The sequence below is a fragment of the Triticum aestivum genome, chromosome 7D, assembly GCF_018294505.1.
Source record: "Triticum aestivum cultivar Chinese Spring chromosome 7D, IWGSC CS RefSeq v2.1, whole genome shotgun sequence".
Classification (NCBI taxonomy): Eukaryota; Viridiplantae; Streptophyta; class Magnoliopsida; order Poales; family Poaceae; genus Triticum; species Triticum aestivum.
The window spans coordinates 388756801-388772210 of record NC_057814.1 but is presented as its reverse complement, the minus strand read 5'-3'; the positions used below and the strand labels follow the sequence as shown (position 1 = coordinate 388772210).

At 51.3% G+C, this 15410-nt stretch overlaps 1 protein-coding gene across 1 annotated transcript; it reads right to left on the bottom strand.

The window, feature by feature from the left end:
• Nucleotides 1-8877: 8877 nt before the first annotated feature.
• On the bottom strand, nucleotides 8878-13903 carry LOC123164353 (homeobox-leucine zipper protein ROC7). The gene is made up of 5 exons (XM_044581785.1): nucleotides 13397-13903; nucleotides 11754-12212; nucleotides 10182-11630; nucleotides 9680-10080; nucleotides 8878-9588 (listed from the first exon to the last, which is right to left on the bottom strand). Exons 1-4 carry the CDS (start codon nucleotides 13499-13501, stop codon nucleotides 9706-9708), a joined length of 2388 nt encoding a protein of 795 aa, XP_044437720.1. The 5' UTR covers nucleotides 13502-13903; the 3' UTR covers nucleotides 8878-9588; nucleotides 9680-9705.
• Nucleotides 13904-15410: the final 1507 nt, after the last annotated feature.

Sequence of the window (15410 nt, the reverse complement as noted above, 5' to 3'; positions counted from 1 at the left end):
ATCCAGATCCGGCTGTTGGTTATTGACCGGAGAGGCGTCTCGGTCATGTCTGCATGTCTCCCGAACCCGTAGGGTCTACACACTTAAGGTTCGGTGACGCTAGGGTTGTAGAGATATATGTATGCGGAAACCCAAAAGTTGTTCGGAGTCCCGGATGAGATCCCGGACGTCACGAGAGGTTCCGGAATGGTCCGGAGGTGAAGAATTATATATAGGAAGTCAAGTTTCGGCCACCGGGAAAGTTTCGGGGGTTACCGGTATTGTACCGGGACCACCGGAAGGGTCCCGGGGGTCCACCGGGTGGGGCCACCTATCTCGGAGGGCCCCGTGGGCTGAAAGTGGAAGGGAACCAGCCCTTAGTGGGCTGGGGCGCCCCCCTTGGGCCTCCCCCCATGCGCCTAGGGTTGGGAACCCTAGGGGGGAGCTTCCCCCTTGCCTTGGGGGGCAAGGCACCCCTTCCCCCCCTTTGGCCGCCGCCCCCCCTTGGAGATCCCATCTCCCTAGGCCGGCGCCCCCCCAGGGGGCCTATATAAAGGGGGGAGGGAGGGCAGCAATACACAGCCTTGGGTGCCTCCCTCCTCCCCTGCAACACCTCTCTCTCTCTCGCAGAAGCCTGGCTAAGCCCTGCCGAGACCCGCTACATCCACCACCACGCTGTCGTGCTGTTGGATCTCCATCAACCTCTCCTTCCCCCTTGCTGGATCAAGAAGGAGGAAACGTCGCTGCACCGTACGTGTGTTGAACGCGGAGGTGCCGTCCGTTCGGCACTCGGTCATCGGTGATTTGGATCACGGCGAGTACGACTCCGTCATCCACGTTCATTGGAACGCTTCCGCTCGCGATCTACAAGGGTATGTAGATGCACTCCTTTCACCTCGTTGCTAGTATACTCCATAGATGCATCTTGGTGAGCGTAGAAAATTTTTAAATTATGCTACGATTCCCAACATAACCATGGTGGTTCAACATCGGCCCACGGAATGCAGCTTGGAATTCTGGCAAAGTGATGGCGGTTCCAACAAGTAAGGAACGCCTTTGGCTATCCGACCAATGAGCAGCAGGACTTTTCAGGTAGTAAGCCGCGAAGGTGACATAGTTGGCAGGGGCTACATCAGCAGACTCTAACTCGAAAGTGATGTCACGGAGCCACTCATCAGCATCAAGTGGCTGAGTTGAGCTGCGGTAGATGACAGGGTTGAGACGCACAAAGTCTTGCAGAGTAACTGGGGCTGGTTGATGGTTCATATTGGGACGCGGAAACTGAGCTATGATTCCTCCCATGAACTGGCGATTCAACATCAAATTGTTATATCATTCCGGCCATGTATTCGGGAGGTGGTGGATTGTTGGCACCACGACCACATCCAGCGGGTCTAACCCACCCTGCTTAAATGCAACAAGGGTAGTTTAGCAAGGGCTGGAGCAAGTGTATGGAGTCATTCATGGTGTAACTTGAACAACGAGCAAAGGCGCGGTATGTACAAAACAGTAGTCATTGAAGACATACCGATACATATATAGAGCCAATTACACGTTGTTCGAATGAGTTCGGGCAAAAGAAACTTCCTAGGCATACTAGGCAGCGCACATGCACGCGATGGAGGAATACAACAACGGGACATAGCAAAGGCTACATCAGCGCCGGAAAAAATCTTTGGAACGAGGGATTTGAAAGTGACGATGCAGGGTGCCCTCGATAAGAGGATCCTGCGGTCAATGAACATTGTGAAGCTGATCTTGGCCCTCAATTCGAGAAAGGCGTAATACAAATCTCCGGGTGGATGTGATCACAAGATCTTAATGTTAGATTTAGCAAAATCATTTAACCCGAATAGAAAAGAGATCAGAGTCCCAGAGTATAGACGAGGAGTAAAAGATCCTAATACCACCCAATGGCAATATGGGCCCGTAAGCCACACAGCCATGTTAAGAAATCAGTTTTTCAAAAATTAGACTCAACTTCGGCCAAGGAGTTGGAAAGGGGGATCCTACATGCAGTCGGCTCTGATACCAACTTGTGACGCCCCCAATTCGACCGTACACTAATCATACACGCAAATGTGTACGATCAAGATCAGGGACTCACGGGAAGATATCACAACACAACTCTAGACAGAAATAAAACAATACCAGCTTCATATTACAAGCCAGGGGCCTCGAGGGCTCGAATACAAGCTCGATACAGAAGAGTCAGTGGAAGCAACAATATCTGAGTACAGACATAAGTTAGACAAGGATGCCTTAAGAAGGCTAGCACAAAAATCAACGATCGAAGAGGCAAGGCCTCCTACCTAGGACCTCCTAACTACTCCTAGTCGTCGGCGGTCTCCATGTAGTAGTATCCGTCGGCGGTGGCATCTGGCTCCAGGGATCCACCATCTGGTTGCATCAACCGGAAAGAAGAAGGAAGGGGGAAAAGGGGGAGCAAAGCAACCGTGAGTACTCATCCAAAGTACTCGCAAGCATCAGATCTAAACTAAGTATGCATTGGTATCAAAAGGAAGGGCTGTATCTGTGGACTGAACTGCAGAAAGCCAGAATAGAGGGGAAGGCCTAGCCTATCGAAGACTAGCATCTTCAAGCAGCTCCAAGCATCTTGCAGCATGTAGAAGAGTAAAGAATAGCAGTTTATATTTAACAAACATGTTGTAGTATCAACGCCTAGAGATCCTTCCTCGACTCCCTACGAGAAAGCAATCCCGGGGCCACATATCCATCACATATCTCAAGTATCCATTTCAAGGTATATAAGATCTGGATACAAGTCTGAACGTCCATTACCGTGGACACGGTATTCGAATATATATCTTCCCTGCAGGGGTGCACCACGTTACCCAACACGCTCGATCACTCTGGTCGGACACACCTTTCTGGGGTCAATGCCCGGCCTCGGAAGATCAACACGTTGCAGCCCTACCTAGGCTCAGCAGAGAGGTCCCCGCCGTTCTACATCCTAAGTGCCCCGGGGTCTTGGGCCCATCGCCCGTTGCACTCCGGGTCGTTGCGAGCAGGGTGGATACCAGCACCGCCTCGGTTGGCCAGCACGATCCGACCGTGCCGCAGTGCTGAACTGGACGTCTGACAAAGCTTCGGCTGATACTGCGACGTCGAGGCCCATATCTATTCTCGCGTGGTGGTTAGTGCGTAAAGGCCAGAGGCAAACTCAAAACAAATACCCAAACCTGTTAGTGCATTGGGGGCTCGCGGAGACGAGCAGAGACTCACGATGATGTGACCCCGTCGCCCCGTCTCATGGACTTACGGCAAGGGCCTAGACTGCCCGGCCGTGCCATGTAGAAAACTCACGGGTGCTCAACGGGCCCGCCCGACTTTCACATCAACTCGCGGGTACCCCTCAGGGCCGACCCGACTTCAACAAAGGTCTCAAGTAAAGTCTCGGTAACCGTGTGTCCAAATATCAAGGGGAAAACCCGAGGAATCACCCTCGGTGGATTCCACTCAATGTAATCATCAAGGTGAACGTAAGAGGGACCACCCTCGAGGTTCACACTTGAGGTGTTGCACGACAGAGCCATATCAGGAATGGTGAAAGAGGAAATCACCCTCGATGACCACGACCGAATAGCTACACAACAGAATTATCATCAGGAGTGCGTTATGAGGGATCACCCTCGGCACTCGATAGTAGCTCTGCAGAGTTGAGCAATAAAAGGGGCGTGATGTGATGTGAGGTGTCGGGCTCTGGTCGTCGATCACGTTGATCGAGTCGTCGATGATGAAGCAGGGGCAACAAGGACAAGGTGGGGGTCACTGATGGATCACTATCCAACCTATACTAAGCAGTTTAGGATAAGCAGGTAAGGTACAATGAGCAGGTTACAAAAGCAGGCTATGCATCAGAATAGGAACAAACAATAACAGTAGCAAAATCTAATGCAAGCATGAGAGAATGGAATGGGCAATATCGGGATGATCAAAGGGGGGGGCTTGCCTGGAAGCTCCGCTGAAAGGGAAGAAGGGTCGTCGTCGACGTAGTCGATCACAGGGACATCAACAGCGGTCTCGGGGTCTACCGGAGAAGAAGAGGGGGAAGAAACAGTAAATATAAGGCACACAGATGCATGACATGACAATAAGCAGCACTATGCGTGTTCTAACGTAGTACTACGCGATACCGGCGAAGGGGAATAACATCCGGGAAAGTTTTCCCGAAGTTTGGCATTTTCGGACAGGCGGACCGGAGGGGGAAAGTTCCATGTTCGCTATGCTAGGGGCATGTGACGGATGAACGGAGAGCGTATTCCGATTCGTATCGTCGTTCTGAGCAACTTTCATGTAGAATACATTTTCATCCGAGCTACGGATTATTTATTATGATTTTCCAAAGTTTTAGTAATATTCTGCAATTTAAAATTAATTCGAAAATAATGAGTAAATGCTAGGTGCACCCAGATTTGTGTACACAGAAGTGTACCAGAGGGTGACATGTGGGTCCAGGGGGTCCCAGTTGGCCAGTCAACGTTTGACTGGTCAACAGGGGGTGGGGGCCCTATCATGGGCTCATGAGTTAATCCTCTAGTTAACTAGGTAATTAAGTCAATTAGGCTAAATTAAACCAAATTAATTAATTAACTAATTAATTAATTAATCATATACTTTATTTTATATTTTTTTTAAATCTTTCTTTTTATTTATTACAGGGGCGGGCCCCACGTGTAGTGGCACGGGGGCCAATCGGGCGCGGTTTAGCGGGCGAAACGGGCGCGAGCACGCCCGGCCGAACGAGCAAGGGGCAGCGGCGGCCTGGGTCGGCACTGGCGAGGGCGGTCGCCGGCGGAGCAGCAGCGGCGAGAGCCCAGGAGGGGCGCGGCAACGAGGAGGCGGGCGCGCGTCCAGGGGCGTCACGGGCGCGGCGACGGGTTGCGGTGGCGGCCAGCACGGGCAGGGGCAGCGCGAGTGGGTGGTAGCGAGCGGGGTGAGGACGGCGGGGCGCCGGCGAGCAGCGGTGGCTGGTGGCGGCGTCGCGCCGGCGATGCGAGGGACGGGCGTGGTCGCGGCGGAGCAAGTGCAGCAGCAGCAGCAGTCGGCAGGGGGAGCGAGGCCGTGCGCGGGGCAACGGCGAGGCGAGGCTACGGTGGGCATGGGGCGCGGCTTGCAGCACAGCGGGTCGCGGACGGCGGGGCTAGCGGGAAGGGAGCTCGGGCGCGGCGCAAACACAGCGACGAGGGGCGCGGGGAGGCGGCCACGGGGGCGCGCGATGCGAGCAAGGGACCGCATCGGGTGCGGTGTGCGGCGACCGCGAGCTCCTCGGGAGCTCGGGCGTGACGGCAGGGGCGACCTACGACGTCCATACGACGAGTAGGGACATAGGGGTTGGACGGGCGGCTCACCGGGATCCCATAGTGGTGCAAAGGTGGGCTCGGGGAGGATCGACAACGCCGGAGTCAGGGACGAACAGCGACGTCCGAAGGAGGAAGGAGAGCTCGATCCCCGCGATGTGGGGCTCTCCGGCTTGGTCTCGTGGGTCCAGGCGACGAAGCAGACCACGGCGGGGCAGAGGGACATGTCCTCAGGCGCCGGGGAGGAGGGTAGCCACGCCGGAGAGGGCAACCATGGCGACGACGGTGTCGGGTGTGGGTGGATCTGGAGGAGGGGAGTGTAGCGAGAGGGGGAGAGAGGATGAGGCGGAGCGTGAGAGCAAGTGGGAGGGGACGAGGGGAACCCGAGGCGTCGGGGGATCTTATCCCCTCGCCGACGACGCCGGCGAGCAGGTCGGGTGGCGACCCTGCCCCTGTAGTGACCTGGTCGCGTGAACAGGGGAGAGGGGAGGGTTCGTGGGCGCGGGTGGGCTGCCTGGTGGCAGCTGGGCCACTTGGCCCAGGGAGTGGGGAGAGGCCTTTTCGTTTTCTTTGTTTTTGTTTCATTAACTTTTCTTTTTACAACTTTAGTTTTCTTTTATTTTTGAATAGAAATTAGCTTTACAAAAAATAGTAACAACATCTAAATTGGTTTTACTAATTATACCACTACCACATTTAGTTTGAGGTTCAAATAAAATAGTTTAGTATTTTTATAATTTAAAAAGCATTTAATAATTCTTTTTAGCCATTGTTATATTCACAAAAGGGTATTTAAATATTTTACAAAAGTGTTGGGTCATCACCATAATTAGTTATGGTATATTTGCCACACTTTGAACATTTTTATTGTGCTTGTTTGAGAAATTTGAATCTTGGACTTTTATTTTAAATTTGAATTTGGATTGTGACTTGGATCAACCGAGGATTAGCAACGGTGATGTGATGACATGGCACCATTAACTTAGGATTACTGTAGCTTAATTATCCGGGCGTCACAGAGAAGGTCTCAGCAAATGGACGAAATTACTAATTAAGGAGTACTCGTTGCAAAGAATACTCCATCTTTGCAGGTCATAACAAATGGCGCACATGCAGCGCGACACTTGTTGCAACCTGAGAGTTTTTCCTTTTTTCGTAGATCCGTTTATTCAAAACGTTTTATCTCTTAAACCGTGCGTCTAAATCTCGTACCTCTTTCACCATTGGATTCCTCGCGTCGAGATCTTCAAAACTACATCCCATGTTGATAGGTTTTGATGAACTTTTTTTTCATAAAAAAAACGGACGAAAAAACCGAACCGGGAGCACGGTTTTTTCCTTACCGAAAGAGGCACGCCCGTGCCTCTCGCGAAATCACAACCGTGCCTCTCGTGGAAGCAAAACCGTGACTCTCGTGAAAGCAAAAAAAATAGAAAACGCGTTTTTTTTCTTCTGTTTTTCAAGAGGCACGGCCGTGACTCTCGCCAAAGCACAACCGTGCCTCTAGCGAAAACAAAACCGTGACTCTCGCGAAAGAGAAAAAAAACAGAAAACGCGTTTTTTCCCTTTCCGAAAGGCACGGCCGTGACTCTCGCGGAAGCAAAACCGTGACTCTCGCGAAAGAAGAAAAAACAGAAAAGGTGTTTTGTTTTCTCTTTCCGAGAGGCACGGCCGTGACTCTCGCGAAAGCACAATTGTGCCTCTCGCGAAAGAAAAAAAACAGAAAACACATTTTTTTCGTTTCCGAACGGCATGGCCGTGACTCTCGCTAAAGCACAACCGTGCCTCTCGCGGAAGAAAAACCGTGACTTTCCGTGAAAGAAAAAAATCGTGTTTTTTCGCGCAAATTTGTTTTTGGTCGAAAATCTAAGGAAGACCGGGGCAAAACCCAAAAGTCAAAAAAACCCGTTTAAAAAACCGAAAACGCGTGCGAAAAAAAAATCCGGAGGGAGCGTCCAAAGCGCGACACGTGACGAATGGTTGAGAGCGCGTTAAGTGACGCTGATCGTTGCGAGGCTCCCGAAAGAGCGCTCGTTAACTAGTTGCTCTCGCAAATGGATTGTTGCACTCTTTTTTTTTAACTCCTGCCGCTACCTTTGCTGGTGGGCCGTGGAGAAGCTTGCGCCGTGTGTGTACTCGCTGGTTTGTGGCTTCGGTTGTTTGTGTGGTTAGAGATGGGAGCACAGTCCTAGATCGATTGTGAAGCCTATATTCAATGAAATCAAGGAAAAAGCTGCAAACTTCGTTTCCTTCTCGATCCAGCATGTCGCAGGAGAAACCAATTGTTTGGCTGATCTTTGCGCGAAAACATGCGACTACTCTTTCAGTATTAGATGTCTGGCTGGACTCTTGTCCACCCTTCTTAGTTCGCAGCTTCTTAGCTGAATGTAACCAGATCTCAATCATGCAATAAAGCTCCTTAATTTCGCGTCAAAAAGAGATGGGAGCACCTTTTGGCGCGCTGCGGGCTGCACATTTTTCATTTAGTTATTCTATTTTTATTTTTTCTTTCTTCCTTAAATAATTCATGATTTTAAAAAGTTCCCATTTTTGGAATTTTGAGTACATTTTATAAAAATAAATAATAAAATATTCGTGGATTCAAAAAAATTATTTCTGATTTTGAAAAAATGTTCACATATTCAAAAAAATAACGATTTTGAAACAAAAATGTTCGGGAAATCAAAACATATTCATTATTATGAATAAATGTTTGTGAAATTGAACAATTTTTTGCAAATTCAAAAACTGTTTATGATTTTTAAATATGTTTACAAATAAAAAAAAGTTTGTCAAAACAATAAATGTTCGTAAACTTTAAAAATTGTTCCCCAATTTCCAAAAATCTTTGTTGATTCAAAAAATGTTCATCAATTCAAAAGAATGTTCACAGGTTTCCAGAACATTTTTTGTGCAGGCTCGCCAGGTGTCTATCTTAGGGTTGCGGGCTTACTGGGTATCAATCTTAGGGGTGCGGGGTGCAGACTCAGCGGAAAAATCTGTTGTTTTGTCGTGGTTAGAGGATGGCCTTGGCGGCGCCAGCACAACGGCGTGCGGCGATTGAGGTGAGGGCGGGTCGCCTGCCGTGGGCGGCAGGGCGGTTAGGTTGGTGGTAGCTGGCGACTCGGGGTAGAAAATGAATAGTACAAAATGTTAGGAGGTAGAAGGCATCTAGCCCGTTGGTTCTGCATTAGAAGGCTGAGTTCAGCAGTCCCAAAGACTCCATCTTAATGTCTAAATCATTAACAATCACAAACAAACCCTCCTTCTCTTTGTCATACTTACCACTGATATTCTTAGAGCAAAACCCTGGAAATAGATCATTTACGACCTTCACAGCTGAAAAAAGAGACAACAGCCAGACTATGCATCAAAATGGTACCTCCGTCTGAAAAAACCTGTCCCTAGCTTGTTCCACAAATGGATATATCTAGTACTAACTTGATGCTAGATACATCCATTTGAGGGACAAGCTTTTTCGGATGGGAAGAGTATGTTGGTTGTTTCTCTGGTATTTGATTTTCTTTATAAAAATCAACAGAACAAGAAAAATAAAATCAAACTCAGCCGATTGGAATGGGTGGATGCAAAAGGTAGGTCCAAATTAAACAGTTCCAAGCATAATACACAAACTTAGGAAAGTCTAGTTTAAAGAGACGACCCCTCCATGCGGAGATGGATGGAGCACTACACAACAAAACACATGGCATTGTAATTAACCAAACTAAAAGTCTAGCTGATGGCACATTAATCCTGGACGATCATTCTGGAGAGGGACTGGCAACCCAGAGACAGAAAACTAAAAGAGAAGTCAATACCCGAACCAACCGCCCTTGCAAGGTGTTGCCTGCTTGCTTGCTTCTGAATTTGCCATGGCATGCAAATGATCATGTGATTAAGAGAAAGGGTTTGTGCTTAGTCTACTATGAAGCAAACACGAACATGTAAATGTGTAGATGAGCTGGGACTGGTTAACTAAGAAACACAACTCAGAGCCTATGACATGTCAATGCGTGCATTTATCTGCAGCCATGATCACAGGACCTAGGTTGTGTTCCTCCATGGTTGGTCCCTTCATCTTGCTGTGATGGTGTTGTGTTTGGGGTGGTGGTGGTGGTGATTGGATTATGCATGGAAAGAAGAAAGAAAGGGGATTATGCATGGGGAGAAGAAAGAAAGGGGATTACGCATGCAATGCAAACAACACTTGGCAAGGAGAGTCTGCGGTGCGTTCTTGACTTCCCACATTGCTAAACCTCCGGACCCGCTATTGGTCCCTCTCGATCTCCTGCACAAAACCAAGTAAAAATGGTATCCAATCAGCAACTCCGATTATTTTATAGTAGATCACTTCATGCATGCGTTCTTGTTCTACTTACCATTGCGCACGATGGATCGATGGCGGTCACCGGTTGGCGGCGGCGCCGGTGTTGTCCCCGGGGCTGACGACGACGGCGGCCTTGATGCGGTCGACGGTGCACGCGATGAGGCTGTTGACGGTGGCGACGGATCCCAGCGAGAGCTTGGCTGTAGGCACAGAGTCGACGAGGATCTGGAAGGCGACGGTGAGTAGCGACCCGCCGGCATCCGGCGCCCCGGCCGGCCCGTCAGGAAGGATGGCAAACCCGGACGGCAGCAGCGCCACGTAGTCCGGGTCCCCGCCGTTGAGCACCACGTTCATGGCCACCACGTCCACCGGCGCGTACACCACATACGACCCCGTCGTGTCCGTGCAGCATTCCTGCAGGATCAGCATGTTGCTCTGGTTCGAGTTCGCGTTCTGCATGGAATGAAACACCGATCATGTCGTTGTCAGCCATGCATGGCAATGAAACAGGAAGGAAGTAGTAATGGAGTAATGTGTAGCATGTAGGTACTGACGTTGACGCGGAGGAGGGAGACAGCGTTGCCGTGGTGGCTGCCGTTGGCGATGTGGGCCATCTCCTGCACGACGCCGCCGTTGGAGAGGATGTCCCATTCGCTGCGGGTGGAGTCGTCGCGCAGGAAGCCGAAGACGCGGGAGGGAGGGACGGGGAGCCAGAAGGAGGTGGCGGCGTTGAGGATGATACCCGGCGGGCGGCCGGGGTCGTCCACGCTCTTGCGTGTCATCACGCGCACGTCCTCCGCGCCGCTGCCAGAGAGCGTCGTCCACTGGTGCGTCGTCGACGCAGTCACCCCGCCGCAGAAGCTCGCCGTCATCCTCTCCGCCAGCTTCAGCATGCTCCTCCGCCCCTCTGCCGTCGTGATCACGTCGCCGCCTGAGGAGGGCACGGTGGCCATAGCGCTCGCCAGCCGCTCGCACTGCCGCTTCAGCGTCGACGTCCACCGCCGCGCGCCGAATGCCAGCCCAGAGTTCACCAGGGGTCTGTACAGATCGTGCACCATCGCGTCGTCACCGGCCTCGACGTGCTCCACCCACGTCACCTTGGAGTAGCCGTTGGGCATCTCCTGGATGAGGCAGCCGGAGGCGCGGCGGCGAAAGTGCCCGCCCACCCGCGCAGCGGAACGGAGACCGTCGAGGGAGACGTCGACGACGGCCCATGCGCCGCCCGGATGCTGCTTGCAGTAGCGCAGGAACTGGGTGTCCCGCGTCGGCACCAGGGGCGACGGCATCTGAAATTCGGCGGACATGAGCTGCAGCGCGCCGTCGTGATTCCCGGCGACGCCGGTGGAGAGAACGTCAAGCGTGGCCGCCCGGGACACGATGCTCGAGAAGAGCGCCGACCACTGGCGCACGTCCATGAGCATCTCAACGAGGCTGACGTGGTTCATGATGACAACGTCCGTCTCCCTCGACGCCTCCGACCGGAGCTCCGGCGACTTGGGGCCGAGTGCACCCCGTGGGAAGGCGCGAGCGTACTCCTCCTCGCCGAGCGTCTCGCCGTCGAGGGATGGCACCCAGAGAGGCTCCCCGAGCTGCGCCATCCGGACCAGCTCCTCCATGGCAGCCACGGCCAGCTCGATCACCATCGGCTTATCGAACTCAGCACCTCCAAACATGCTGGGCATACCCAGGTGGTCGAGCGCAGAGCGGCCGGAAGACTGTGGTGGCAGTGGCGGGTAGGCGGCGGAGGCCACAGCCACCCCGGCGCCGGGTTTGCCGCCGACGTACTTGGCGGCGATGGCAGAGATCCTGTCGATCTCGTCGCGGAGGCGCGCGTTCTCAACGCGCAGGTGGTGCTCGTCGAAGGACATCTCCCCGATGGCCGCCGGCCCGCCGCAGTTTGGGCACGACGCGTTGGCCAGCGCTTCCTTGTACCTCATGTTCTCCGCCCTCAGCTTCTCGTTCTCCGTCCTGAGTGCCGTGTTCTCCTGCCTCTCGTGCTGCGTCTGCGCGACATGGATGCATGCACGTACGTCAATTACGAGGCACTGACGTATGGTGTGGACTATGGACTATGGAATGGAATGGAGTGTATCATGCATGGAGGATCGCCATGGATGTTTACGTACCTTGATCTGGGTGCGCTTGTTCTGGAACCAGAACTTGACCTGGAGGGGCTCGAGGGAGAGGCTGCGGCTGAGCTCCTTGCGCTGCTTGTCGTCGGGGTGGGGGCACTCCTTGAAGAAGGCCTCAAGCTCCTGGATCTGGTGCTGGGTGTGACGGTGGTAACGCTTCTTCTTCCGGGGATGCTGCCCGGCCGGGTCCTCTTGCTCATCGTCCTCCCCGCCGCCGCCTTCCCCGCCGTCGAGGTTGTTGTCGCTGCCGGTACCTGACTTGCTCATCTCCAGCTCTTCGTTGTTGTTGCTGCTGTTGTTGTTGCCCCCTCCATGGGGGCCACGGGCATCGCTCTCGCTCGTGGCCGCCTGCTGGTGGGGGTGGTGGTGGTGCTGGGGAAGAAGATGGTGATCAACCATCTGGTGCTGCAGCATTGCTGGGAGCTGGTGGTGGTGCATCCCATCCATCAAGTTCTGCATTGCATCAATAACGCCATTTTTTGGTATTCAGTAACGTGTAGAAAAGCAATAATTAATTCAATGATTTAATTGTGGGAGGCAATTGCGAAAATTAACATGCTGCAGCTAGCTAGTCTAGTACTTCATTGCATCTTCATATTGACCTGCAAATTTTTATTACTTGCTGAACAGAAAGTTGGGTACCGAACTAAAGGCTTGGGGATCGCTTCTGATTTGAGGCGTACATGAAATAAGGAAATTAAGAAAATCAAGAAACAGTACAAATTGCACATGGAGCACCATTGAGCACTGACTAGACAACATTTTTGGTAGGTACAAGATCTGAATTATATGGAGGAATTAGAGGCTTGGAAATTGCTATATACTTCTTCTTTTGAAACTTGCTGTATGCTTATTTGAAGTGTACATAAAATTGGGAAAACTGAGTTTTTGAAACGCAAGAGTTCCGAAACGAGTTATAGAGGAGATAACAAAACCCAGAAACAACATATTAATTGCACACATGGAGTACCAGTGAGTACTGACTAGGAAACACTGCTGGGAAATTTGGTACATTTTGGAAAGCAATAAATACTGGAAAAACATATAGAGTGGTCTGGCTGGGATAGTAGTCTACTATATATACAGCCCAACCCAGCTTGAGAAATAAAGGAGCAAGTTAATGCTCCATGTATCCATCCAAGTGCAGGCACCAACCATAGGCATGATGTATCTTTCGTTTCATTTCTCAGGTTAGAAATGAAAGCAACAAATTAAGCCTTGAGATATGAGTGACATGAATCCCTTTTTGGCTTTTGGTATTTAACTCCGCGAGGAACTTAAATGTTGCACATGTCTTCTTTTTTTGAAGAGAAGCAGTACTCCCCCGTCAACACTTGATGAACACAGACATGTAATATGCATGTATGTACTCCGAATTAATTGATTAAGCAATTTTGTACCCCTCGAAAATACTACTACTAGCAAGTGCGATGAACTGATGAAGTACAGATTTGATTGTGCATGAAACAAGAGCAATGCGGAGAGGCTGTCCGGCCGGGCGATGCTCTTTGTTTCCTGTTTGATGCAAAACCTCGATGCGGTGCGGCAACAAGGAAAGGGAATAATAAAACTCTTCCATTATCTAAAATGGAAAGAACTTATATATAGGGAGAGGTGCAGAAGATTAATTAAGTAACCTGGCCGAGGGAAAGCGCGGAGGAGGAGGAGGAGGCGTAGGCGACGCCGGCGCCGTTGCTCCGGCCGATCATGTTGCGTCCTGGGATCATCATCCCACCGGGCATGCTACTTCTGATCGATCTCTTTCAGCGATGCGGAAACCCTAGGCAGGAACCCACCCGCACCATGCAACGGCTCCTGCGACTCGCATGCAGCAGCGCGCGGATCGAAGCTAGCTGGCTACGCACTTTGTCGATCCGTCGAGCGATTCCCGAGCTCAGATCTATGCAATACCTCCGCCGCCGCCACGCACGGAGTAAAGCAGCAGCTAGCTACGCGCTTCGTCGATCGATCCACTACCGCGAACGAGCGAGCAGGCCGACGAAGCTCTGGACGGCGGAAGGCGGTGCGGGAGACGAACGGATCGGGGAGGAAGGGGAAGAGAAGAAGGCCGGGGAAGGGAGGGGAAGAGAGGATGGATGGAGACGGAGGGGAGAGGAGGGGAGGGTGCGCGTATTGAATGGGCGGAGTTATTGCGGAGAGTAGCTAGCGAGAGGAGGGTGCAATGGCATTCATTGCGGCCATGGCGTGGAGTTATTGCGCAGCATGCCTCTCACTCCTCTCTACCCCGGCCGGCCCTGTGAGTTTTAGAGAGAGAAACTCGAGGAAACTGTAGCGGGGGGAGACGGGAGCGATGCGGCGGTACATATCGTGTCTATACGTACGTACTCAGATTTGTGTGTATCCGACCATCGATCGATGGTCGATCGATCACGTTTTACCTCCGTTAAAATGAGATGATACTTTTCTTTCTTTCTTCTTCTTCTTCTCGACGCCAAATCAGTTGGTAGTTAAACTTTGGATACAGGAGGCGGGAGTACGTACGTTTCTGCTTTGTACGCGTAAATTCTTGGGAAGACGAGTACTGTACGCGCTGGGTGGAGCGAGGCGGTCTAGGTCCAGAATTTATTGCGTACATGAACAACACATGCATATGCGGATATGCCTGCATGCATGCACACCATCAACCATGAAGTTTAATGGGCCGGGGGGAAACTCGGCCGGTTAATTGGGCTGTGAAGATCCATGAAGTTACTTGGGAAGACCGATGTGTGTATGCACGCACTGCTCCTGCTGGGAAGATCAAGGGTAGAAAAAGGCACAAATGAAGTTCTCATTTGCTGCATAGATCATTTTCGCTTGGTTAATATTCCGTTGAATGCATGACTTGTTGATCATACCTGACCACCCGTGGCAACGGGCAATGACACTGAAAGCTGAATAAAACTGTTGCTTATTGATGATTTGGTGCGGCATACAAGAGTATATAAGAGGGTACAAACCGACTTGGGGTAGGGGTACAAAACTGACTTGGACTAGAAGTCGTATACCATAATGACTACTCTAACATCCCCCGCAGTATCAACGGCAGGCTCGACGACGTTGAGACTGAAACAGATATCTTGAAACGGTTTAGTAGGCGGTGCCTTGGTGAAAATGTCAGCAAACTGAGCCGTAGAGAGAACATGAAGCACCCGAACCTGACCAAGAGCAACCTTTTCACGAACAAAATGAATATCAATCTCAATATGCTTTGTGCGTCGGTGTTGAACGGGATTGCTGGTCATGTAGACTGCTGATATGTTGTCACAGTAGACAATAGTGGCCTGCTCAATAGGCCTGTGTAGCTCGGAGAGTAACTGCCGAATTCAGATTGTATCTGCAACGGCATGTGCCACAGCGCGATACTCAGCCTCGGCCGACGAACGTGAGACTGTAACCTGTCTTTTCGAAGACCAAGAAATCAAATTGTTACCAAGAAAAACACAAAAACCGGAAGTGGACCTTCGAGTGTCAGGACAACCAGCCCAGTCTGCATCAGAGTATGCGGTAAGCGCGTTTGGAGAAGAATTATTGAGGTGGAGACCATGATTGAGAGTTCCTTTTAAATACCGAAGAATGCGTTTAACATGATTATAGTGAGGAACCCGGGGATCATGCATATAGAGACATGCTTGTTGAACAGCAAAAGAG

Coding starts and splice junctions, on each gene's coding strand:
- LOC123164353 (XM_044581785.1), bottom strand. CDS start 13,501: ATGCCCGGTGGGATGATGATCCCAGGACGCAACATGATCGGCCGGAGC. Junction 12,213..13,396: donor CCGCGCTTTCCCTCGGCCAG/GTTACTTAATTA, acceptor GATGCAATGCAG/AACTTGATGGATGGGATGCA. Junction 11,631..11,753: donor ACAAGCGCACCCAGATCAAG/GTACGTAAACAT, acceptor CATGTCGCGCAG/ACGCAGCACGAGAGGCAGGA.